The 27,954-nt window shown below is 42.2% G+C and overlaps 1 protein-coding gene and 1 long non-coding RNA gene across 6 annotated transcripts in view; one reads left to right on the top strand and one right to left on the bottom strand.

Annotated features, from left to right (window-relative positions):
- The window catches only part of ANKRD55 (ankyrin repeat domain 55), a 145,622-nt gene that overhangs the window by 68,928 nt on the left and 48,740 nt on the right, over window positions 1–27,954 (bottom strand). For all 5 annotated transcript variants that reach the window (XM_089688073.1, XM_089688072.1, XM_089688074.1 and 2 more), the window contains exon 2: window positions 7,894–8,016. In XM_089688073.1, coding sequence (XP_089544199.1) covers window positions 7,894–8,016 — 123 coding nt within the window. The remainder of the gene's footprint in view (window positions 1–7,893; window positions 8,017–27,954) is intronic.
- LOC149453646 (uncharacterized) lies at window positions 816–12,987 on the top strand. Its single transcript, XR_016314424.1, has 2 exons — window positions 816–988; window positions 12,716–12,987. It is a non-coding gene; the product is annotated as an uncharacterized LOC149453646 (long non-coding RNA).

Raw genomic sequence — 27,954 nt, 5'->3', positions numbered from 1 at the left:
ACAACCACCGGCCAGGGTGCTTCGGGGGGGAGCCACCCTGCCCCAAAGCATCCCCCCATATTGAGGGCACGTGGCCTGGTATGGTTCAAGAGGGGCACTTGCTCGCTCTCCCCCCCCCTTCCTGACCTGCATGCTCAGATAAGGGTCTGGTATGGATATTGGGGGGGACCCCCATGCCATTTGTTTTTTAATTTTGGGGTTGGGGGTTCCTCTCAAAATGCATACCAGACCTGAAGAGCTTGGTATGGATGGGAGGGGGGACCCTATGCCATTTAAAAAAAAAATTTAATTGTCGGGCAGTGCAGAATTCTTTTGACATTCGGCTGTCAGTGGGGAAGCCCGCTGACAGCTGAAACATGAATGAATGTTTCACTATTAAAATGCCGCATGACTTGATAAAATAACTCATGCGGTATTTCAATAACTGAGCGGTATCTTACCACATACTCGGAAGCATTAAGATACCACTCAGCAAATTGTCCCTTTGTAAAGTTTGTGGTCAAACGTTCGGTAGGTTCGAATGTTCGACCGAACAGGAACAGCCCGTCACTATTAGGCATGCATCAAGATGAAAAGGGCTCACTATCTCATTCCCATAACCGTGCAAAGGTACATTTATTTTCTTAACCAAACATATAACTGGAATAACTGTGGATGTATAATGGACTGGAGTTCAGTTTTAATGGTAATTGTTTGTTTAGTTTTATGACACATTTGTTTTTACATCAATTCTATCTTTACACAGTATATTTGTGATGTAATAGATCATGATGGCCAATATAACATTTATAGTAATTCTTTGTGTTTGCAGACTTTTATTGCTCAGTTTATTGCTGAACAATCTGTGAACATTGATGTCATCTGGATGATCAGTACACTGTACCATAATCCGATCACACTGCTCTAGTCTGTAGAGATGAGTAATCAAGACACAGGTCGTGCTGTCTCTGGAGGGGTTCTAATTCTCTGTCTGGTGAATCATACTAAGGTAACAAAACAGCACAAGTGATTTGTCATCTCATTTAATTGAATATCAATCTGTTTGATTGTTATGCCTCACTGTGTCTACAACACACTGCAAACATCATTTCTACAAAGAGATTTAAGCAGCAGCTCTGAATGACAAGTGGAAACAGTCAGTGAATTGCTAATGCTATCCAGGAAACATTGTAAGTGAGCTAAAGTCAGAAACTGCGCTCAATTTACCTTACAGCCTGTGCCTGGGTTCACACTGATGCGGTGCGGAATTCGCAGTGTTTTCTGGGCAAATTCCGTACCGCATCACAATCGCACCCCGTTCATACGAACTGATGCGGGTGTGTATGTTAAGGTAACAACACCCCAAAAGCAGTCCACAAAACGCGGTGCAATGTGCAGAATCAGATCGCATAGGTGTGGATACCTATGCGATCCGATTCCAGTGCAGACCAAAAAAGGGTCCTGCATGTTTTTGGTGCGGGTGCGGTGTGAATAGAGCCATACAAAATGTATGGCTCCAATCATACCGCATACAAATTGCATGTGATTTGTACAGGAATGCGGTGCGGTTCCTGTGCAAATCACATGGGATTTACTGCACCGCTGTAATGTGAACCTTCACTGAGTGTAGCTAAATTGAAAAAAAAAAAAACAGCACAAGGGACATAACTTAAGAGTCAGATGGATGTACCCCTTGTGCTGGTTTCTCTTCTTTAGGACTAAGTTCACACTTGCCTGCAGTCAGTGGGCTGGTTGTGGGTGCAGGAATCGCACCTGTTCCCACACCTACAGCCACCCACCCCATTCATTCTGAATGGCAACCCCATGCCTCTCATGCTGTGGTGTGTCTGCAGGAACAGCAGGGAAATTGCATGGTAAAAAAGACTATGAGGTTTCCCACAGGAATCACAACTGTTCCCGCAGACGCACCCCCATGCCTTTCATGCTGCAGCGCGTCTGCGGGAACCGCAGGGAAATTGCATGGTAAAAAAGACCATGAGGTTTCCCACAGGAATCACAACTGTTCCCGCAGATGCACCCCCATGCCTCTCATGCTGCAGCGCGTTTGCGGGAACCGCAGGGAAATCACATGGTCAAAAAGACCATGAGATTTCCTTGTGGCCACGTTTTTAAAAAGGTGCATGCACCTTTTTCCTATGGGAAACGCAGGCACAGCAGCCCATTCAAATGACAAAGGCTGCCGTGCCTGAGCAAACATGGGCCGCATGGCTCGCAATAGTGTGAACTTAGGCTAAGTTAGGATCCTCCTGCATCTATGCCCTCCACACCGTAGTAATTTTGTGGTGTGGCAAGGGTTAATAGAACTAAGGGGCAACCACAGGGTTCCAGCAGGAGAGCATAAATATGCCCGCTCTTTCCACACAGCTCCGCAATTCATAGAAGCCATGCTACAGCTTCAATGAATGTTGATGGTCCATGACAGCCCCTTAGTTCTTTTAACCCCCTCTGTACTGAAAAAATTACAGCAGTGGAGGGCATGTACAGAGGAGGATTTCAACTGAAAATTGATTTTTAAATTTTTAGTTCAAAATTGATTCATCTGTAAATTGGGTTCTGCTGCAAATCTATGCAGGCACCTTTAGTCCTCATGCACACTGGACGTTTTTATTGTGGCTGTTTTTGGCTTTTGACTTTTTTTTCTATAGCCAGTAAACCCCCAGCATGTTATCTTATATATGAATACACACATAGACTGTAATCAATGTTTTTTGGCAGGGGCGTTTTTCGGCTGGAAAAATAACTCAGAATTAGTGGGTTTTTAGAGGAGTTTTTTTAGCTGTAAAAACACTCTAACATGGTAAAACGCAGTAAATCGTGCAAAAAGTGCAAACGTGAAAAAACGTGTCTAAACGCTAATACAAAAATGCTAAAAAACACTGAAAAACTCACGTTTTTAACGTGACTTTACACAGCTAACGTTACCAGCATTATTAAAATGCCCCGTGTGCATGGAGCCTTCTATCCAACAACAGCTTTGACTTGTATTTAAATTTAAACTAAGGCAGAACTATGCTCAACTTCTATCTAACACTGCAGTCTCTTGGAGCTTCTTGCTGGCCGATATCATCTTCAGCTCTATCAACTCAGTATACTCTCCTCCAATGAGCAAACTTGTGCTGACATGCCCCCCTGCACAACCATTCACTGGGAAGCTCAGTGTTTCTCTTCCCCCACCTCTCTGTGCAGCTGAGAACAGAGGGTATGTGATCACTTAAAGCTTTACTATACTAAACCCAGGACCCTGCATTCACTATATCTGGTCTCTCACAGTACACAGAACATGGAAATGCAAATATTTTATTATATATAAACTGCTAAATACCTTTTCTCATCAGCAGTTAGAGCAGTTTTGTGACTTCTATCAGTGTCCAGCAGAGCACTGGTTAATGTTGTAGAAGGAGTTTTCATTCTTCCCTGATTGCTCTATGAGGCTGCATAACCCCTGACCCTCTGTCTGGACAGCGCTGATTGGCTGTGCTGATCACATGCACTCTTACAAGAAAAAAGAAAAAACTCTCTAGCAATACACACCAAACTAAGCATGTACAGCCTGTCCCCAAGGCTCTGTTCTATCAGCAGATGGATTGGGGACAGTAGAAGAAGGGGAGGATCAGAGAGAGCAGGATCAAACATTCTGTTAACACAATGCGGAGAATTAACCCCTTAGGTTCCACAGTGAGTATAACAAGCATGCTTTACTACATATACAGACTGATTTTACTGTTGTGGGTTTAGTAACACTTTAAAGAGGAGTTCCACTCCCCCAAAAAATTAAAAGTCAGCAGCTATGAATACTGTAGCTGCTGACCTTTAATATTAGGGCACTTACCTATCTAGCTGTGTCCTCACCTGAGGCGATTCTTCAATCAGCTATCGAGTGCTGGTGTTGCCATTTTGACTAAGGGTAACTGGCAGGCTTCACAGTCGGTTTCCTACTGTATATGCACAAAGTGCACTGTGCTTTGTGAATGGGCCGTGCTCTTCTGGGACTTGTGAAATGGGCCGTGCTCTTTAGGGACTTGTGAAGTGTCCCAGAAGGCTGTGAGGGAAGAAGAGGGGGCCGAATTTCCGAGTCAGTTTGTTGTGGCAAACTAAGCCGGAAGTGGGAGCGGATACCTGTCAAAACCAGGTACCCGCTCCCCCCACAAAGGTCCCAAATGTGGCAGCGGAAGGGGGAGGAGGCAGACAAGTGGAGCTTCCCTTTTTGGGTGGAGCTCCACTTTAAAATCACTTAATCATTCAAGCAGAATTCACAGCAGGTATATTTTGTGTCAATGGAAATAAAATGTCCTAATCCAATTGTTATCAGCTGGAAAACGATTTGACCCCACTAACGATCAGAAAATGGAATGAGTGTTCTTAAAACTGAAAGTTTTGAAGGAAATTCCACTAGTGTATTTCCAGCTTTTTCGGCCTACAGTTGTGCTTTACTGCTCCTCTTATTTTAATCAGCTCAGACCTATAATGAGTCATTGATGTGCGATCTCTAGGTTGCTTAGGTATAGAATTGCAACTTATTAATAATTAATACATAAATAAATTATCAGAATTACTTCATTATACAGTATTTGGCAAAGTTTGTTTTTTTTTTAGTTAGATTTTCTTGTCTGAATAGCAATTTAAAGAAATACTTTTCATTGAATTGGAATCTGCCTGCAAACACAACTCCCTGGATTCTCAATGACGGGATCTCCTATTTCTGCTTACATATCCACAAAACAAGAACTGCTGTTAGCCCTTGAGAAAAGCTTAGTGAAACACTGTTCGAGGCAGATGAGTCATCCCTGAGGGAAGCAGACATTTCATTATATAAAGCAGTATTAATCTCCAAACCAAATATGTAATATATTGCAGCTTGCCAATCATTAGATGTGGTGACCGCATTCGTTTTCTTTATTTATGCTTTTTTCCCCTCTGTTTTCACCTGAACAGAAGCATTGTCAGTCTGGTGGGAGGGCAGATGTATTAGAAGATTTAAATACACTAACAAATTGAAGCCAATCTCCAGCTTTTCTTTTTGGGATTTTTTACATAATATACATTTTTAGATAATATAAATATATAATATATAATATAAATATAATAAATCTAAATATTTTTACATAATATAAATTAAATAAAAGCTAATCATTTTAAAATGGTAGTAAACTACAACAAATAGAATAAAATAAAAAAAAAAAAATCTTCCCTCCGGTGGAGTGCTGTCTTGGCTCCCCGAGTGCAGGTTGAGGAGACATTTACTGTACCTACAGGTAAGCCTTGTTATAAGCTTACCTGTAGGTAAAAGATAAAAAAAAGACTTTATGACCACTTTAACCACCCCTGCTAGTGTTAAATGATTTGTCTCATCTCTGTAATTGATACATTATGCTGGAGAGCTTGTTTCTCTGAAAGACAACAGACTTACTGGCTGAATCACCACGTAAAAAGAAAGGAAGAAAGAAAGCCTAAAAAAGAAAATGAATGCAACCATCACATCAAGAAATGGTAATCTGCAATATAATAACCATTTTCTTTTGGTTTTAATACCACTTTAACATTCTACACAGATCTAACTCTCCTTGTAGAAACTCCCATTCTAGAAATGGCCACGATTCCATTTGTGTTTGCAATATCTCCAAGCAGATAAGAATCATACTTAATATTAGTTAAAATCATTACAATATATAAAGTTGATTTTAATTCTTTTCTTTAACTAAGACTCGGTTCACTCCATTTTCAGTGCGACTATGCAGTGAGACTTGCTTGCGACTTTCATGGCACTTGAGGAGTCGATTGCACTCAAGTGCCATGAAAGTTGCATCAAAGTAGTGCATGAACCTTTTAAAAAGTCATTGCGTCTTGAGTTGCATTTATTGGAACAGTCACAATTGAAGTGAATGGGTTTTCAATTGCCATGCGACTTTGTTGCAAGTCACATGCAAAGTGGCAGCAGTGTGAGCTGAGGCTAAGCTGACATATCACTTTAGAATACCTTGAAAAAAATTCCTTCTAATGAATAAATCTGTCTGTAGACATTAGTACATGCATAATCCAATCATCTCACTATGTTTTCTGAACCAGTTTTTACAACACAAGAACATCCTATTCACACACGCTGCACTTTAGGGCAATGAAGGGAGATCCTGTTCAGACAGTCCCAATGAACACGATTGTGCTTATCCAGGATTGTCAAGCGCTGCTACATAGAAACTGGATTGTCATCTGATCCAGCCAGATAGAAAGGCTGTCCTAATAGGCTCCATGCACACTAGCGGTTTTTAAGCTCAAAAAAAGCTTGATAAAAAATGCTGGTAATAGCATTTCTATTAGTGCTTTAATAGCGTTCAGGAGCGTTAGCGTTTTATTAGAGTTTTTACAGTACATTTAGAGAAAAAATAGAACAACCACAAGCTGTTAGGAGCATTTTAGTAGCGTTGTTTCTGCTGGTAAAATGCTCCAAAAAACTTTACAAAAACAATATTTTCTGCTCTTACATGCTGAAGTTCATAAAATTCTAATAGCCTAAAGTAGTGTGCATGGACTTGTAGGATAAACTATTTAGCTTCTAGCAGAAACAAAAATGCTAAAAACAGCTTCTAGGAGCTTAAAAGAACACTAGTGTGCGTGGAGTCTTAAGCTGGTCATAGAAAGGTAGAATTTTGAATTAAAAGAACGTCCTAAGATAGTTTGTTAATTTTTCTAATCATTAGTACGTAAAATCAATGCTGGTTTGCAACTGCACTGATGAGAAAGTTCAATGGATAAGGATGAAAATTTTTTCCTAACACCTTCCAGCCTGGCCTATAACAGATTGACGGATGGGCAGGACACTCGCGTTGTGACTGGGCGTCATATGACATCCTGTCAAAATGAGCTGCTCACGCGACCACGGGGCCACGCAGCAGCGTGATCTGCCACCGGCTGTGTCTACGGGAAACAGCCGATGACATATCACTACACCAGCCCATTGCCTGTGTCATGTGACCGCTGTGACCAATCACAGCAGATCACATGTCAATTGTATACACTGGATGGCTTCCTGCCATGCCATTCATTGTATACAATTATGTTAGCTGTGATTGGTCAAGGCAGTCACATGATACAGCAGGACCAATCACAGCCCATCTGTATCATGTGATCAGCTTTGCCTAATCACAGCTAATCACAACAAAAGACTGAATGAATCAGTACCAATGATTACAAATATCAATGAAATACATTGGTATAGGCAATCATAATGTGTTAAAAAAAAAATCCTGATCGCTTGCCCAGAGTAGTTCAATGTTACTATGGTAACATTGTATTGGTCACAATGTGCTGAAAAATAAAATTGTAAAAAAAAAATTTCATAAAAAAAAACTAGAAAAATTAAAAAAAAAAATTAAATTATTATTATCACCAAAGAAATGTAGCAGAATACAATTTGACCTAAATTTATGAAGAAATGTTATTTATTTGCAAAATTTTATAACAGAAACAAGGAAAAATGCGTTTTTTTTTTCAAAAGTTTCAGGTGTTTTTTGTTTTATTTAGCAAACAATTAAAAACTCAGTGGTGATTAAATACCACCAAAAGATAGCTCTATTTGTGTGAAAAAAAATGATAAAAATTTACTATGGGTACAGTGTTGCATGACCGCGCAATTGTCATTCAAAGTGCGACAGCGCTAAAAGTGAAAATTGGCCTGGGCAGGAAGGGGGTATAAGTGCCGGTATTGTAGTGGTTAAACAAACACATTTCTAACAGTGTATGTCAAAAGCAAACAAGATGGAATGTCCATGCAAATTTTATACAGACTTTTCCTAAGAATTTCCATTCAAAATTCTATTCATCTATGGTCAGCTTTAGTCTCTCTATAAGATATCCCACCACCATACTCTCCTCTGACAATCCCGAGGACACACTCAGTACCTTCGTTGTCACAGTACTCCAGAATGGAAGGATCTTCCCGGATGATTGCAGTCAATGTGTTGACATCACCATTCGCTGACGCTTGGTACACCACACTCAAGTCAATCTCTTCTGCTGAATCACCTTGAAACAGACACAACAAAGGCTATTTGTCATCAATAATGTTAGCAAGTTATATATTAAAAGTAGAACGTCAGGTCAAAACCAAAATCCTAGAGCCTATGTCCTACCTTACAGTTCTAGCTGTTAGTATCTATCATGTGCACAGGTGAAAAACATTCCAGTCTGAACTGATGGTAATTATGAGGGTCCATACAAATAATAGACCTGCTGAAAGTCTTTCGTCCTGTCACCTTTCTTATTTTAGCCTGCTCATTGACAGTGAAGGATGAGGTCATCAGTGTACTTTCTCCTCCGTAAGCATGTTCACAGTATTATGCTGGCCATAAATGGGTCAATTTTTTTTCAATCCAAAAAAATTAACAGATTCCTCCATCCGCACAAGCAAGATGGATGGAGGAATCTCCCCACAGACGTTGTATTCTGACAGTGGGACTCTCCGCTGTCACAGTACATTGACTGCCAAATTTTTGCAGATGTAGCTCACTGATCCTGTTAGACTAAATGTAGTTTTTGGCTCTACTGTAGTCGGTGGAGAAATGATCAGTTTGTCTGCTCAGGGTTTGCTATGCTGGGTAATTGGTCCTGCCTGTTGCTGGAAGAAGCTTCCATAAAATAGAGCAGGGAGGGTAAATCACTTGAATATGTATCATACCTCCCTACCAATCCTTGGAAGGGGGTGTCCAGGAGGTGACTGTATAGGTGATACATTTTTTGGAGGCCCTGGGCAGAGTGTTCTCCTCCTTCTGCTAGGAGGGCTCCACTTCTTCAGGGGCTGCTGGTAACGAGTGGGAGACAAGATGCAGTTTGGGCCTCAGCTGATGTTGAGATGTGAACCTAGAGAAGATTGCTAAAGTAATCCCCTAACTGGACATAGCCTGGGAGTCCAGGTCTGGAGAAGGATTCTTTTGCCCCATCACCAAAGAGTGTTGTGTGGAAGCTGGGTGGCAGACAGCTCCTGGGACATTGTAGGACCTGAGATTAGCACCTTGATGTGAGCCTGCTGCTATAGGATTAATGCTAATAAGTTTGTCCTCCTCTTGATTTCTATCGTTTTGGAGTATCCTGCACCCTTATACCTTTCCTGTTCAAGTTTTCTGCATAAAAAATTCACAAAAAAGACATCCCCTAGACTTAGCCTGTGGGAGAGATTTACTAAAACTGGTGCACACAGAATCTGGTGCAGATGTTCATAGCAACCAATCAGCTTAAGCCTCCATGCACACTGGGCTGAGTTTTTCAGCATTTTTGCATTAGCATTTAGCGGTGTTTTTCCACGTTTTTCCGCTTTTTTCCACATTTGCGTTTTTCTACAAAAAAAAAAGTTTGCTCAAAAAAAGGTCCAAAAATGCCGGTTTGCTGTGTTTTTCAGCATTAGAGCGTTTTTACAGCTAAAAATCTCCTCTAGAAACCCACTAGTTCTGGGGGGTTTTTCCAGACAAAAAACACCCCTGCCAAAAAATGCTGATTAAAGCCTATGTGTGCATGGACACATAGGATAACATGCTGGGGAGTTTACGGACTGTAGAAAAAAATGCCAAAAGCCAAAAACAGCCGCTGTAAAAATGTCCAGTGTGCATGAAGAATAAAGATTTCATTGTCAAAGCTTAATTGAGCAAGCTGAGGTTACATGCTGATTGGCTACTCTGCTCAGCTGCACCAGAATCTGTGTGCAACAGTTTTAGTAAATCTCCTCCAGTGTGTCAGTGTGCTTGGAACTGAGTCTGTTGCAGGCAGCCTCTGTACTAGCTAGGGAGACCTAGATATATTATCAGCGCCCCCTCTTGGGGGTAAGTGCCACACAACATTCTCATTTGACAAAAGTCAATCTAATGATTGACGTCTGTTGAACAGGGAAGCTCACACAGTTTCACGTTTCATCTATGGCCAGCTTTACACCCCAGTCACATTAAACACTACTTACAGTGAAGTCGCATGATTTCAAAGTCGGGTGAGATGCTGATTTCAGGTGCGATTTTCAAGACATCTGATACAGATGTCTATGCAAATCGCACCAAAAGTAGTGCATGTACTACTTTAGAAATCGGTGCGGCTCTGACCAAGTCAGAACCGTACCGATATGACCGCTGTAATTGCAGACAATAGGCTGCGATTTGGCATATGATTTGCAAGTCGCATGGCATGCAATTTGCATGCCAATTCGCATCCAGTGTGTCCGGGGTCTTAGACTGAGAGTATCATGCAAAGCAACAGGGCCCTGACAGGCTCAGACTTCTGGCCCTTCTGCATATAGCAGAGCTGTGCAAAGAATTACATAAATATAATTTAAATACAGATTTAGGCATTTACAGTATACTGGCAGTATTAAAGTATTTAAGTCCAATCAATTCTCATATACAGTTAGGTCCGTATATATTTGGACACAGGCACAATTTTAGTTTTTTCAGGTATTTACCAAAACATATTCAAGATACAGTTATATAATGGATATGGGCTGGAAGTGCATACTCTCAGTTTTAATTTGAGGGTATGTACATCTAAATTGGAGGAAGGGTTTAGGAATTACAGCTCTGAAGAGTAGCCATCCCCTTTTTTCAAGGGACCAAAAGTAATTGGACAATTAAACCAAAAGCTGTTTCATGGCCAGGTGTGGGCTACTCCTTTGTTATTTCTTCATCAATTCAGCAGGTACAAGGTCTGGAGTTGATTCTAAGTGTGGTATTTGCATTTGGAATCTATTGCTGTGAATCTAAATTATGTGTTCAAAGGAGCTGTCCATGCAAGTGAAACAGGCCATTGTAAGGCTTCAAAAATTAAACAAATCCATCAGAGAGATAGCAGCAACATTAGGAGTGGCCAAATCAACATTTTGGTACATTCTGAGGAAAGAAGAATGCACTGGTGAGCTCAGCAACATAAAAAGGCACGGATGTCCAGTGGTGGATGTTCGCAGGATCCTCTGGGGGTGGGCATATCATTGTCAAAGTTTACAATCAAGAGAAGACTTCACGAGAGCAAATATAGAAGGTTCACTACAAGGTGCAAACCATTCATAAGTACAAAAAATGGCCACTACCCCAGTCTATAACTGGCTTTCACATAAAAAGAGCACATGAAAGGGCAATGAATATCAAACAACAAAAGAGAAAAATTCCCAGCTCAGCTTGCCAATCTGCCTTCAAACAAACTGAATTAACCTGTCTAACAGTATGCGTTAAAAACAGGGGTCTAGTTAGCACACATTTGCAAACACATGTGTAAGCTGCAGAGCCTCATCACGGCACCCCAATATTCTGTAGTCCTAACGCTACAAATCTTGAGAGCCCCCATAGTAGAGGCAATGGATAAACAAAGGGCAGGTGGACCTGAGGGAGCCCACCCCCTCCTAAAGGTACAGGAGTGCACTGGACACCCAGCATGTAGCACAATGGCAGCTAAGGTTTCCAGTGAGCCCCCTCACCAACAATTCAACAGTAAAAAAAATGGCCACTGCCCCAGTCTATAACTGGCCTTACGCATGTGTTTGCAAATGTATGCTAACTAAACCTCTGTTTTTGATACATACTGTTAGACAGGTTCATTCGGTTTGTTTGCAGGCTGGCTAGCAGGTTGAGCTGGGAATTTTTCTCTTTTGTTGTTTGCAAACCATTCATAAGCCTGAAGAATAGAAAAGCCAGATTAGACTTTGCCAAAAAATGGTCTGGGAGAGGGGGTAATGGATTGTATAGGAATAGTACATTATTATTGTCGATGTAATTTATTTTGCTTCTTTTTTGTATACTAACCAAATAAAAATTCAAATTAAAAAAAAACTGCCAAAAAACATCTAAAAAAGCCAGACCAGTTCTGGAAAAGCATTCTTTGGACAGATGAAAGTAAGATTAATCTGTACCAGAATGATGGGAAGAAAAAAGTGTGTAGAAGGCTTGGAACAGCTGATGATCCACAGCACATAACGTCATCTGTAAAACATGGTGGAAGCAGTGTGATGGAATGGGCATGCATGGCTTCCAGTGGCACTGGGTCATTAGTGGTTATTGGTGATGTGACAGAAGACAGAAGCAGCCGGATGAATTCTGCAGTGTTCAGAGATATACTGTCAGCCCAGATTCAGCCAAATACAGCAAAGTTGATTGGACGGCGCTTCACAGTACAGATGGACAATGATACAAAGCACACTGCAAAAGCAACCCAGGAGCTTTTGAAGGAAACGAAGTGGAATATTCTGCAATGGCCGAGTCAATCACCTGATCTCAACCCCATTGAGAATGCATTTCACTTGCTGAAGGCAAAACCAAAAGCACAAAGACCCACAAACAAAGAACAACTGAAGATAGCTGCAGAGCCTGGCAAAGCATCAGAAAGGAGGAGACCCAGTCTTTGGTCATGTCCATGGGTTCCAGACTTCAGGCAGTTATTGCCAGTAAAGGATTCTCTACAAAATATTAAAAATTAACATTTTATTTATCATTATATTCATTTGTCCAGTTACATTTGAGCCTCTGAAAATGGAGGGACTGTGCATACAAATTGTTTCTAAAATTTGTAGTTGATATTTATGTTCAACCCCTTGAATTAAAACTGAAAGTCTGCACTTCAAATTCATTTGGATTGTTTCCTTTTAATTTATTCTGGTGGCATACAGAGCCAAAAGTATGAAAATTGTGCCAGTGTCCAAATATATATGGACCTAACTGTAAGTTGTAATGTGAATGTCATTTCAGTATTTTTAAATCTGCAGCTTTCACTTAAAAACCTTGTGGTCCTGCCATGATAGTCCCTGTTCAGGCACCGCCCCTTGATGACGTCGTGGTGACAAAACGCGTTGGTGTGGCCTACTTGATGCTGACGTGAGGATGCTCTTTTGGCAGTGTGTGTCGAAGGTGATCCGCTGTAAGCGGAGATCATTATCATTGCAGTGCTGCATATTGCTGTTGAAGCTGGTGTCTGTCTGGACACCTTTCTTGTGAGTTGTTTGGCATTTTAAATAAATTTACATGTGTTTAAAACGTACTGCACCATCAATCTTTTTTCTTTGTCCCTGAATGAGATTCATGTATGGAGATATGGAGTTAATGGAGAGATGCATCTTGAGATCTATGGCTGTAGAGTATTGATTATTTCAATGAAATCGGATTACCATTAGTATTTACCTGGATGTGATTGAAAAGTTACTACAATTATCACCTGGATACCGTTTACCTATCGCTCCCAGAGCAAAAGCGCTATTGCTGTTCTATAATCTGAGCAGCATATAGCTCTGGTGAGTCCATCTAATTTATCTGGTGGTGGATTATTCACAATTTTATGAATTCACAGAGGAGACATATATATTTTTATTATAAAAACATTTTTTAATTTTGAAATTTTCACAAATTAATTATGGATATTTAATTATGTTGATATATGAATTCACGGAGGAGTAATATACATTTAAAAAAATGTTTTTGTTTTTTGATTTGCACAAATTAATTATGGACACTTAATTATGTTGCACAGAGTGATTATGGACATTTAATAATATGGATATATATTTTATTTAGTGCATGCCTTTATTATATATTGTTTATTTTGCCAATAATAATAATTTTTGGTTGGGTTTTGCTGCTATCATATAATTCTATTGGGATATAGTGTGGCGCTTTTTCTATTTTGATTTGGTATACTTCCTGTTATAGGTTGAAAGACTGCAAGTGGCCCTTTCAAGAGACACTTCAGTGACATGTTCCACATTCAGGATCAGGTCACCATCAGGAAGCCTGTTCTGTGAAATATCATACAACCGTCACTGGAGTATACGCATGCAGACATGAAGTGGTTGCAAAAAGGTTGCAGGAGATCAGCAGCTCTAAGATGCAATAACGGATGAAAAAAGTGAAAAAAATAATTCATTAACAAATGACTCTTTAATGCTTCATAATGCTCTAACAAACTTAGGGCTCGTTCACACTAGGCTGTTTTGCCAACGCTTGCCAAACGCCCCTATAGCGTTTGGCAAGCGTTGGTCCGGTGTTTGCGGAGCGTTTTTAACGCTCGGCAAACGCTCCGCAAACGCCGCATGCACGGTTTAGCGGAGGTTGCTAGGCGTTTGCCGAGCGTTAATAACGCCCCACAAACGCCTATAATGCATTTGAGTGGTGTTACCGCTCCGCAAACGCCCCGCAACCGCGTCGCAACCGCACCGCAAACGCCGGCCGGGCGTTTGCGGAGCGGCACCATAGACGAGAATAGGAGGCTTCAAAGCCTCCTGACTCGACCAGAGGCGTCCGTTTTGCCGCGACGCGATGCGACGCAAACGCTCCCGTTAGAACAGCACCATGTGCTGTAATGTGCAGAATTTGCAGAGGCGTTTGGGAAGCGGTAAAAACGCTTCCCAAACGCCTCTCTGCCGCCTGCACACAAGGCTAGTGTGAACGTAGCCTAAATGTCATTTAATTAGGGTTTACATTACTACTTTAAAAGTATGTAATTGAATTGAAGGGTATTTAACATACCTGCTTGGCGTTCTGTTTTAAAGGAGACGTTTAGACATATAAAATAACAAACACACAAATTCACCTTTATGTTGCAGCATTGGTGTGATGCTGCTGGTGTCCCATGTCAGCTTTAGACTTAGAACTGAGCAATCACATGATCACTCAGCTCTCAGTCTGCTCGGAATGGAGAACTGTGACTGTCAACCGCCACTCTCCGCTCTGCTCCTCCAGTGCTCGCTGGAGAAGGGGTGGGTGCAGCTGGCTTCAGCTCCAAGCCTGGCACTGGAAAGACAGAGCCAACTGTCAATCAGGCATCTGGGTGGATCCCAACAATATTGTCAGGATTCTTCCAGATCCTGGAGCAGCTTTGCCACATCAACAAAAAGTGGAAAATGTAATCCTGGGTCACAGGAGAGAAAAAGTAAGTGTACTCCTATGACCCACAGAGCAGTATGACCAAAAAAAGCTTTAGCAATACTTCCCTTTTGACTACGTTGAAAAATGAGACTTTCCAATTTGCTTGTGAAGGTTTTCATTTATCTAATTCATGGATTAGCCATTGGGAGTATTTATATCCACGCGACCTATGCTGGGTATGTTCCTGACACTCATTTTGGCTGAGGAAGCCACTTGAATGAGTGGCAAAACAATATATAACAAATTCAGTTGAATGTGGCTAACTACTACTGGCTATACCATGAACTGGATGAAGTAAAACCTTTAGGGCCCATTCACACTTGTGCATTGTGGCATTGCGTGCTAAAACACATTTGATAACGTGTGTTGCTATAATGCATGACAACTTACCTGCTTGATGTGCAGTGTGTGTCATTTTGAATGCTATCACAATGCATTGTACAGTAGAGCACGATGACCAGCAGAACACCACGTCACGTAGCATACAATGTGGTGCACTGTTCATACGTGTTTTTTCATCCATAGTGGTGCATTGGCAGCCCATTCTTACAGATTAATGCATGCCATAACACACTTGCATCAACTCACTGCAAGAGGATTGAAGCTGGCCATAGGTGGTTCTTTTTTTTTTCATTCAGCCAGCAGGCTAAGAAAAAAAAAAGCAAGGTGGATGGAGGAGGAATCCCCCCTGGCCGGAAATTGTATTCTCACAGCCAGACTCCACTGTCAGAAGGCTCTGGTTGAAGAAGTTTTCCAACTTGTTGGCTCCAGAGATGTTGATCTAATGATAGAATTCTGACAAATAAGGATGGCCACACACAGGTTGAAATTTGGCCAGTTCCTGCTGAACATGCAACATTTCAATCCATCTATGGCCAGCTTTAGATTGAATGGACACTTACAGTCATATTTGCAACTTTGGAAGTGAGGGGAGTATACTCTGAAAATTCTGTAAGGATTCTTCAATGTTCCCTGTGGGTTGAGTTAAAGGGTTAGTGCACCTTTTCAGAAAAAAAATGACAAAAGGTGGGCTAACACTCAACACCCTACTACCCCCCATCCCCGCTGCACTTATCCCCATGTTACTTCACCCTTTCATTTTTTTTTCAAGGTGATTGATTTACCTGTGTGGCTATTATTACTGGAGTATGTTCCTGACATTTATTTGAACTAAAGAAGGGACTTGGATGAGTGGTCTGACATCTTCAACATTACAGAACAAGCTCAGTTGAATGGGGCTAACTACTATTAGCTAAACCATGGCCTGGATATATGAGAACCTTCACAGACAGAGCAGCTTATGATTGAGACTCATGATGCGTTCTAGGATTTTGATGTAATATGGTATAAGAAAGTCCCCTGATTTCTCTCATTCACACACAATAAGCCCTTTCTAAGAATTTCTTAGCAGCTTTCACAGGTGTCGGTGTCAAGGTAACACAATTAGGTAATTGCACAAAGCTGTGAGCACAAAGGGAAATAGCCTGAATAAAAAACTGACTAAATGAAAAATATTCTGCTGGGTATTGTGGATAAATAACAATGTGAAAGAATTATAGAAGTATACATGCGAATCCAAAATCTATTTTGTCTAGATTGGTATCATGTCTCACTGGACACAGTTTTATTAAACAAATAATCTGTTGCAAAGTTTCCCACCTGGAGATCATACTAGCAAGCAGCATGTCCTGTTGCAGGTTGACATCACTAAGGCTGGCCATACACTATACACTATACAATTTTCTGTCCAATTTCCTTTAGATTTACCTTCAACTACAGTCAGGTCCATAAATATTGGGACATCTACACAATTCTAACATTTTATGCTCTATACACCACCACAATGGATTTGAAATTACACAAACAAGATATGCTTTAACTGCAGACTGTCAGCTTTAATTTGAGGGTATTTACATCCAAATCAGGTGAACGGTGTAGGAATTACAACAGTTTGCATATGTGCCTCCCACTTGTTAAGGGATCAAAAGTAATGGGACAGAATAATAATCATAAATCAAACTTTCACTTTTTAACACTTGGTTGCAAATCCTTTGCAGTCAATTACAGCCTGAAGTCTGGAACGCATAGACATCACCAGACGCTGGGTTTCATCCCTGGTGATGCTCTGCCAGGCCTCTACTGCAACTGTCTTCAGTTCCTGCTTGTTCTTGGGGCATTTTCCCTTCAGTTTTGTCTTCAGCAAGTGAAATGCATGCTCAATCGGATTCAGGTCAGGTGATTGACTTGGCCATTGCATAACATTCCACTTCTTTCCCTTAAAAAATTCTTTGCTTTTGCAGTATGCTTTGGGTCATTGTCCATCTGCACTGTGAAGCGGCGTCCAATGAGTTCTGAAGCATTTGGCTGAATATGAGCAGATAATATTGCCCGAAACACTTCAGAATTCATCCTGCTGCTTTTGTCAGCAGTCACATCATCAATAAATACAAGAGAACCAGTTCCATTGGCAGCCATACATGCCCACGCCATGAAACTCCCACCACCATGCTTCACTGATGAGGTGGTATGCTTAGGATCATGAGCAGTTCCTTTCCTTCTCCTTACTCTCCTCTTCCCATCACTCTGGTACAAGTTGATCTTGGTCTCATCTGTCCATAGGATGTTGTTCCAGAACTGTGAAGGCTTTTTTAGATGTCGTTTGGCAAACTCTAATCTGGCCTTCCTGTTTTTGAGGCTCACCAATGGTTTACATCTTGTGGTGAACCCTCTGTATTCACTCTGGTGAAGTCTTCTCTTGATTGTTGACTTTGACACACATACACCTACCTCCTGGAGAGTGTTCTTGATCTGGCCAACTGTTGTGAAGGGTGCTTTCTTCACCAGGGAAAGAATTCTTTGGTCATCCACCACAGTTGTTTTCCGTGGTCTTCCAGGTCTTTTGGTGTTTCTGAGCTCACCGGTGTGTTCCTTCTTTTTAAGAATTTTCCAAACAGTTGTTTTGGCCACGCCTAATGTTGTTGCTATCTCTCTGATGGGTTTGTTTTGTTTTTTCAGCCTAATGATGGCTTGCTTCACTGATAGTGACAGCTCTTTGGATCTCATCTTGAGAGTTGACAGCAACAGATTCCAAATGCAAAAAGCACACTTGAAATGAACTCTGGACCTTTTATCTGCTCATTGTAATTGGGATAATGAGGGAATAACCCACACCTGGCCATGGAACAGCTGAGAAGCCAATTGTCCCATTACTTTTGGTCCCTTAACAAGTGGGAGGCACATATGCAAACTGTTGTAATTCCTACACCGTTCACCTGATTTGGATGTACATACCCTCAAATTAAAGCTGACAGTCTGCAGTTAAAGAACATCTTGTTTGTTTAATTTCAAATCCATTGTGGTGGTGTATAGAGCCAAAAATGTTAGAATTATGTAGATGTCCCAATATTTATGGACCTGACTGTATGTGGTGCAAGAGCCTGCCTAATTGGATACAATTGAAAGTGTTGTTAGGTTTGACCTCCTATTATATGTTTTTTTCTGTCCAATTTCCTTTAGATTTACCTTCAACTATGTAGTGCAAGGGCCTGCCTAATTGGATACAACTGAAGGTGTTGTTTAGATTTGACCTCATAATATATGGTTTTTTGTAAATCTAAAGCAAAAATCTCAAGAAAATTGTATAATGTATGGCCAGCCTAAGTCTCTGCCTTACAAATAGTAGCAGTGTTGTCAGTCTGTACAAGTGAAGGGATGAACGCTGCTCAACCGACCCCAGGAGTCCAATGTTGAGGAATGGCCTCATCTGCCATACTGGCCACACCCTCTAGGGGCCATGCCTCAACATTGGACTCCTGGGGTCGGTTAAGCAGCGTCCATCTCTTCATTTGTGTTGGCTGACACTGGAATCTCTCGGAATCATTACCGGTGGGGTGATACTTTTCCTTCCATCCATAGGTTGGAGTGGTATACTTTTCAGAGGGTTGTCAGTCTGTCGTACATACTTCTCATGTACATGCCTTCTGCAGACCTATAAGAAAGCCCAACGGCCAACCAAAGCAGCTTGCACGGCAGGCTGACAATGCTGCTACTAATTACTTGGCAGTGACTTCACAACAGAAAGTACTGATACTGGCAGGATCTCCATTCAATAAACCTTGCAATACACAAAAATATTATTTGCTTAAAAGAGAAGTATTTTTTTTTAGAAATAATACATACCTAGGTGGATGCAGCATCAGAGTGATGCAGCATCTGCACCCCCCCTGGCTCTAAGAATGAGAACTGAGTGCTGATCGCTCAGTTCTCAGTACTCCAAAAGCAGAGAGCTGGGGACTGTCAGTCACTGCTGTTTGTCCACCCCTTCCCCCTGTGGAGGGGGTGGGAGCGCTTGGTACAGGCTCTCAGCGGATCGCTGAGAGGCTGAGTCCGGTGCTGATCCAGGCTCATGGGTGGAACCCAACCGTATGGTCAGGATCTTTACCCAGCCTGGACTGGCTCTGTGATGTCAGTGGGTAGGGAACTTCAGTACACATTCGTCTGAAAACAGGTCACAAGAGTGCAGAACCAACTGAACTTCTGTGATCCACAGGAGAAGTACAGCCAAATGGGCTTTGGCTATTTTTCTCCTTTAAGAAAATCACATACAGGGAATACAGATGCCACACTTCTAAAACATAGATTTTGGTTTTACATGTAAACATACCAGAGGTAGGTTTATGTTTTTTAATAATAAAAGATAAAATGACCTGTCTTGCTTAGATGGAGATGGAGGAAATGGTTTGATTTGTTTTCATTGAGCCCACAGGATGAACGAAAAAAAAAACAAATCTAATAGTGTATGGCTGGCTTTAGTTCTGCAAGTGTGCTGCTACAGCAACCTGTTTAGTATATTCATTGTATTGTACTTTTTTCAGTTAAGCCAGCTCCTATTTAGACGTTCCCTTCCTCTGTTTCCCATTTCACTTTTCCTGGGTAAGGCAGCATTGAGATTGCAATGTTTTTTCATCTTAAAACAGAGTTCCAGCCGTTTTTGTGTTTATTAAAAGTCAGCATCTACAAAAACTGTAGCTGCTGACCTTTACTAAACACACACTTACCTGTCCCGGAGTCCAGCGATTTTCTCACCCGCACCATCCCTTCTCTCCTTCTCTCCCTGGTGCCGGCATCTCAACTGTAGGCACCAGGCTGTGACAGCATGCGACTTCACAGCTGGGTGCCCACTGCGCATGCGCGAGTCACACTGTGCATCCTGATTGGTCTGGCAGTCTTCTGGGAGGCTGAGGATGGAAGGAGGGGGCTGAACTTCCAGCTCACTTTGTCGAATTAAGCCAGAAGTGGGAGCGGGTACTTGTCAAAACTAAGTACCCGCTCCCCCCAAAGGTACCAAATATGGCAGTGGAGGGGGGGAGGAGGCAAACAAGCAGAGCTTCCACTTTTGGGTGAAACTCCACTTTAAAAAGCAAGGAAAAAAAATTCTTTGCTATGCTAGAATAAACTACATTGCATTGTACTTCTGAGTCTTCTTGGTGAATTGACACTGCCTATGAATCTTTTGGAGTCAGTAAGGTGCCATACAGATTGGGTCTCAGGAAGTATGTCTTTTGCATAAAGTGACATTTAAGACAGAACTGCGTGAAGGGTATTACGTACAGTATATGTATTATAAAGCTTCTATAAACTTAGGGCCAGATTGAGTATTAGACACAGAAGGCTGTCTTTAGACCACTGTTTCTCAACCTTTTTTTAGGCAAGGCACCCTTTATAATTATGGACAGTCTCAAGGCACCCCATTCTAAAATGTAAAAAACTATTCTACACACATAGTACACCCAAAGTCAGAGGTGATTCATTCTTCCAAAGCAAATACACCTTTGCACATTGGTACCGACTTGTATTCTAGTGTCGCTCTCTGTTTCTCTCACTTACTTTGCTAATGTGGCCCCAGTGCTGACGGAGAGGGGCAGCGGAGGGCCAAACAAGGATGCTGTGCAGGCACCTGATGTCCTCCTCATCAACTGATAATATCATTGGTTGTTAGGACACTGGCAGAAGATCTAGAAGAGCTAGAAGGTCTTAAAAGTGCACAATGAACACCTGTAGCTTTGTGTAACTTAGGCTCTATTCACACTTAGGCGTTTCAAATCGCGGGCGGAATAGCTGCGATTCTGCCTGCTATTTGAAAATGTGCTGTGAAAATGTAAAAACGAGCATTCACGTGTTCAGGTGCCATTCACTTCAATGGCACCTGAAAATGTGGGGTGTTTTTGCCACGATTGCGGTGCATTTTTCTATGTGACAAACGTGCTGCAATCACAAAAACAAAATCACGGGACACGCAATGCTCTCAAATGTTTCCTGAAAAAATGTGGTTTCACAGTGCGTCTTCATATTGCAGAATGGCAATTTGAAACGCCTAAGTGTGAATGGAGCCTAAAAGGCTGCATTGATCCACCTGGTGACTTGTATACAATTTTTGGCCAATTTTGAGGCATTTTGCCAAGGCACCCCTAAAGTGGCACGAAGGCATCCAGGTTGAAAAAGGCTGCTTTAGGCAGCAGTAATGAGTGAATCCAACCAAAAGCCTTTTCAGCTGGAGTCCTGCATATCCTGTCGCATGTTCAGAAAATCTGAACTTTTCACCTTGATGTCTTTTGGGGGGAATAAGGGGCAATATTAACACTCAATTCTACCAATTTGTAGAGATACTTGGCACTAGGTAAAAAAAATTTCTTTTTCATATTGCTTCAAGGACGACATGAAAAATACACTAATCCTCTACATTACAGATCTACAAAACATTATGATTTACAATGGCAACCTCAGCAACTTTTCCCTTTGGAATTTATATTTCTTACATACAGCACCAGACTTCAATCCTCTATTAAACAAAGAACTTTAGTGTATCACTACCCATCTGTCTAAAGCTGCCTCCCTTTAGAAACAATATCCTCTTAATATTCCTATTGCATTGCACTAATCAGTACAGTTCCTAATTTACATAGAAACATAGACTGATGGCATAAAAAAAGGTCCATCGCTTCTGCCCCCCCTTTTTTAATTTATATATGACTTTATTTCACTTTTTTTGTCTGACTATAGATCTATATCGATCCCAAGTATGTTTGAATCCACTTGCTATTGACTGACTCACTACCCCTGCTGGAAGGATTAATTACTCTATTATTTTCCAAGATTAGTTTTGAACTTCCTCCTTCTAGTTTGAAGTCATGTCCCATTGTTCTTGATATTGGCTTCATATTGAAAATGCTGCCCTCCTGAACCTTATTCAACTCATAGATGCATTTAAATGTTTCAATAATCCCTCCCCTTTTCACTTCTTTCCTCCTGACTCTTCTTGCTCTTTAAACAGTCCCTGTATCAGTTTGTTCTAAGCACAGTTGTATAATTTACTATTATCTGATTTATCACAGTTAAAAACATTATGCAACAAAATGCATTTTCATCAAGTGCTTCTAGGCCTACGAGTACGGGAAGAAATTGTTACCCCAACAAGTCTAAATACAGAATAGGAGCTGCAGGAAGGTGTCCTTCTAAAAAAAATGAGAGCTGAAGCTCTTGGGTTTGTGTAGGTAAAAATTGGCCTTTGGCACCACACTTTAATGTCAGTGTAACAGGCCTAAAAGTGAAGACAAAAGGCACATACAAACAGAGCTTTAGTCCTTAGGTTTGGGTGAGTAAAAATTTGCCATTAGCTGCACAATTTTTGTTGACTAATGAAGCACCATGCAGGGGACAAATTTGAATTCCTTAAAGAAAAATTCCAGGTATGGATACTTTATACATAGCTACATTGGTCCAGCTTTGGCCAGTGTAACTATTGTGACAGTGTTAGGCCCTGCCACTGTGTCAGTATGGGCAGAAGATTCTCAAAGAGAGGGTCTCCAGAGTTTTTTGTCTTAGTGGAGAAGCCTGGGTTTTCAGTTTTCTCTGGGTTTAGGAATCCCACATCAGGGCCTAAAGCTTGGAGACTTTGAAGGGATTTGGGTTGGAAGAAGTCTCCAATCCTATGTCCAGGTCTTACCTGAGACCTGCAGGCTATGTGAGTATGCAGGTGTACACACTTATTATAAGCAAGGCTTGGTGAAAGCTCAGATCTACCTGCAGGAGACAGGTATGTGATCCATCCAGGAGACAGGCATATTCCCATCAGAAGACGTAATCCACATGAGAGACTTCACTCTATGTTGGAGAGGTTCCTTACACACAGGACTGAGAATGCCAGGACAAGTAAGCGAGTCTGGAGGACTGGGAGGGCTGAAATGACTAGGCAAGCCCAGGGGACTGAGAGAGTCTGTAAGTCTCAAAGGACTGAAAGAGCACGGGTTACAGGACATCCCCTATTGAGAGGCCAGGGCCTCTGTAGCTGGCTGCTGTAACTAAAGGCTAAGTGAACCAGGAAAGCGCAGAGAGCTAGGACAGCTGGGTCTGAAGGATCTTGACAAGAGCCATAGAGCTGCTAAATAGAAACCCAAGTGGCTTAGCATTTTTGTTTTCAGTTTTGTAGTGAAAATCGCCTGGGTGGGCAACTGTTTTTGTACACTTTACTTTTATTTTGTTTAACTGGTTCCCACCTGGCCAATAGCAAATTGATGGCCAAGCACGCCTTTCGTCCCTCCGGGTGGACATCATTTGACGTCCTGTTCACGCTTCTCATGCGAACCTCCATAGTTGTGTAGCACAGCAATCAGTGGTGAGCTGTATCCTTTCAACACAGCACATCACCGATCAGGATAAAGAACCAATGACGTTGGCTCTTTAGCATGTGACCAGCTGTGTCCAACCACAGCTGATCACATGTTAAGATATGCTGGTTATCAGCATTTCCTTTCCTCAGTGCTCATAACCAGCTTTCCTGTGATAGGGGACATTTACACTGATAATCAGGAAAATGTCAGTGCCCTGATTATCAGTGCAGCCCCATCAGTGCCCATCTGGGAAGGATATCAGTGCAGCCCCGTCAGTTCCAAACCATGTCCATCAGCGCTGCCTCATCAGTGCTGCCTCATCAATGCCTCTTCATTAGTGCCGCCTCATCAGTGCCAATCAGTGCATCCTCTTCAGTAAAGAAGAAAAATTACTTGTTTGTAAATTTTTATAACAGAAACTAAGAAAAGGGGTTTTTCAGGTTTTCTTTTGTTTAGCAAAAATAAATAAAACCCCAGTGGCGATTAGATACTACCAAAAGAAAGCTCTCTGTCCCAAAAAAATGATAAAAATGTTATTTGGGTAGCAGTGCATGACCAGGCAATTGTCATTCAAAGTGCAACAGCACTGGAAGCTGAAAATTGACTGGGCAGAAAGAGGGTGAAAGTGCCCGGTATTAAGTTATAAGTGGTTAATAAAAGTGGTCTGACAAGCCCTTAGCCACAGTTTGGACTGGTATGGTCTTCATTCAGAGAATGCTTTGTATTTTCTGAATGAAAATTAGGTGTTCTATTAATGACACTGGTACCAATTAGCCAACCTCCTGTGTTCAAAACGCAGCAAAGTCACAGCTCGGCATGGGACAGGAACAGGGGCGGACTGACAACTCATGGGGCCCCCGGGAAATAGGGGATCATGGGGCCCCTGTGTCCTTACCCAAACTCAAAAAAGCCTATGAAAAAGGTACCAGGGGCATCTCATGGGGCCCCCTACTGACCCCGGGCCCTCGGGCAGTGCCCGAGTTTCCAAATGGTCAGTCTGCCCCTGGACAGGAAAGAAAATGGAGATCACTGAAGTAGCAGTGTCAATATCAGTGATTTCCAGCTTTCAGGGGTATCAGCAAGGTATGGTATATTCATAGACCAATGTAACTGTATCAAATATCCATACCTGGAATTACGCTTTCAATTTGATGTAAATTCATGGTTGGCCAGACCGCATCCCTAATAGGCAGAAGAGCCAAAGAGGCAGTTTTTCTCAGTATATTGTTTTTTTTTAAATTTTTAATCATCAGTTGAAACCTAGTTATCTTATATAAGCTCATTTATACACTGTCACATAATGCTAAGGCAGGTTAACAAGTAAGATGAGGAAATCTTCTATGTAGAAGAGGTCATACTTGCAGAAGGGTGTTGCTGTGGGTGCCCTTATTTGTGCGTGTACAGTGTCCATTGGTGGAAATCTGACCCAGTGTAAACTACATTATATGGGCAAAAGTTTGTGAACTCCTGAATTTCATATCATTATAAGCTTGTTGGACATCCCATTTTACAACCATACGCAATAATGTGCAGTTAATCCCCTTTGTGGCTTTAGCAGCCAAGTATCAGTGCTTAATAGGGTTGCCACCTTATCCCTTTAAAACCGAACATATATTAATTACACAGGTTCTGAGGCTAATTTATTGCAGATAAGACACAAAGTTAATTTAATTACCACCTTAATGAGCCACAGAACCTGTGTAATTAATATGTGCTCGGTTTTAAAGGGATGAGGTGTCCTCCAAATGTCATACTACTACCAGCCGTAACCTCCGCAACCTGAACTCTGCCCCCCTCCACTCTGCAGCTGATCAACTCTATGACAGCATCCTCCCCCTGTCCTGCTCCGACCTGGCTATGACTGCCTACAACAACGCGCTGTCAACAGCCCTTGACTCACTACCGCCTTTAACCACACGAAACATCAGACCCCGACCGCTCCAGCCCTGGCACACTGATCACACCAAAACTCTTAAATGACACAGTCGTGCCCTGGAGCGACTATGGCGCAAAACCAGATCCCAACAAGCCTTCACCCACTATAAATCTGCCCTCCACACCTACACCTTTTCCCTCCACGCCGCCAAACAAGCCTACTTCCTGACCCTTATCAAGACCCTCTCCTCCAATCCTCGCTGACTCTTCTCCACCTTTAACTCTCTACTCTCTCTGCCCCCACCTCCACCCAGCACCTCACTCACCGCCCTTGAGATTGCCAATCACTTCAAAAACAAGATTGACACAATTCGCAAGGACATCACTGCAGCTCACACTCCCTCCAAACCTGTCCCCTCTCACACAACTACCCCTTCATCACCCCTCTCCCTCAACACAATCCGCAGAGACTTCGTCACTGCTCAAACTCCCTCCAACCCTGTCCCCTCTCACATAGCTGCCCCCTCATCACCCCTCTCCCACGGCCCCACCACTGCTCTGACCTCCACCCCCACCCAACATTCCTCACACTCAAGCCCCTTCAACACTCCACACCTTCGACTCTACTACCATCGAGGAGGTCTCCAAGGTCTTCTCTGATGCCCGCCTCACGACCTGCCCCCTCAACCCTATCCCCTCACAACTCCACGACCTCCCTCCCCCTCCATCCTACGCTCCCTCACCCACATCTTTAATCTCTCCCTCTCTTCCGGTGCATTCCCCTTCCCTCTGAAGCATGCACACATCACCCCCATACTTAAAAAGCCCTCTCTGGACCCCAATGACCCGAACAACCTAAGACCCATCTCCCTGCTCCCATTCACATCCAAACTCCTCGAGCGCTTAGTCTACACTCGCCTAAGCTTTCACCTGAACAACAACAACCTCCTCGATCCCCTACAGTCTGACTTCCGTCCCCTACACTCCACCGAAACTGCCTTACTCAAACTCTCCAACGACCCTCTTCACAAGTTTTGGCTGCTATGATTCTTATGACAAGAGAGCTTTGTTTGCCTTAATGCACACTGCTAAACAGTCTGTTTTTTTAGCCCCTCTACCAGTTTTTGAGGTCTATAGTCAAGTCTGTTGTGTCTTCCAACCTGGACACACATCTGACAGGTGAAACAATGTGAGGTTTAATTCAACAGTTATACCTCTTGCCCATAGGGGGCAATGTCAGGAGCCGCCGCGACGTGCGGCTTGGCGCAGGCGCAGTGTGCCGGTTCGTGCTGGTATATGGGCACTAGGTTCTGGCCGGCCGCAGCGGAGGCGGAACTTGCGCATGTGCACTCGGAGCCGCTTCTGCTCATCCATCCACCTTGCTCTGGCACATCCACCTCTTCACATCAGGCTCTCACCCTGCAGATACCTCTGGCGGATGCCTCTACCATGGGTAGGTGTACTCGGGGGCCGCGACCTGGTGTCGGTCTGCTCCAAGTCCATCCCCACCATCAGGGGCCCTGGTGAACAAGCAGACCGGGACTATAGACTCCGCGCTCTAGGAAATCCTATCCGGTGGGTCATTAGAGGTACCGCCAGGCGGTTCATTACACCTCTACTTAAAGCAAAACAAATTTTTTTGTTATGGACTTTCTAGAAAAGGGTAAAATTCCTATCAGGTTATTATTACTAAACCCAGATTTGTATGCAGGGAGACAAAAGAAATTTGAACAGATGATTCAAGTGTCACTATCAAAGTTCACTTTATTGTATACAAGAAGTCAATGCCAAATCATCCAACCTCCCATCTGTAACTCATGATGCTGGCCCATTTAATGCAATGTGTATCAACAAAAACATATGGCTATGACAGCTGAAGTCTAAATGAGCTCTTAATCAATGCTCTTGAGCTCAAAAGGAAAAGAAAGTGATCAGACAGATTTAAATGTCTGCTAAATTATATTTTTTTTGGGGGGGGGACCTATTTCCTTAAGTAGAAGAAAAAATAAATTGCATAATGTAATCGTAAACCAGCAAATATGGGTGCGTGACAAAGCTGAAATAAATGTGCAAACACAATTTAAAAATTCCTAACAAATCTAAAAGAAATCAATGTAAAATCGATTTGTGGATATCGAGAGTAACAAAGCCTGATGCAACATAAAAGAAATATACTAAACAACATAGCACAAGCGCATTCCAAATTACTGAGCAAAATCTATAGAATCTATAAAGCTTGAATGCACATCCAGTGACTGTGCTGAAGAGATCTAGACAGGACATAAAAGAATGTAGAAAAGATACAGGATGAAAAGGCAGACCCTTGGGAAATACAGTATACAAAGGGAGATCAATGCTCGCAGGAACCAGATGTTGAGATCTAAGGTCAGCTCTCAATGGATTGCACGACTGCCTTTCCAGTAACAAAAAATTATCATGTAATTTCCAGTTAAGTCTTATCTGTTGTCATTCACGGTTTTAAAAAGCAGCTGACATGTTTGAGTGCGATTATATTCTTGCTATAGCTTGTATCCTTGATATCAGTG

The sequence above is a fragment of the Staurois parvus genome, unplaced genomic scaffold (genome assembly GCF_062004578.1).
Source record: "Staurois parvus isolate SC_StPar_1 unplaced genomic scaffold, SC_StPar_1.0 ptg000445l, whole genome shotgun sequence".
NCBI lineage: Eukaryota > Metazoa > Chordata > Amphibia > Anura > Ranidae > Staurois > Staurois parvus.
The sequence above is the reverse complement of the archived record's forward strand: the minus strand, read 5'-3'. Positions and strand labels throughout refer to the sequence as shown.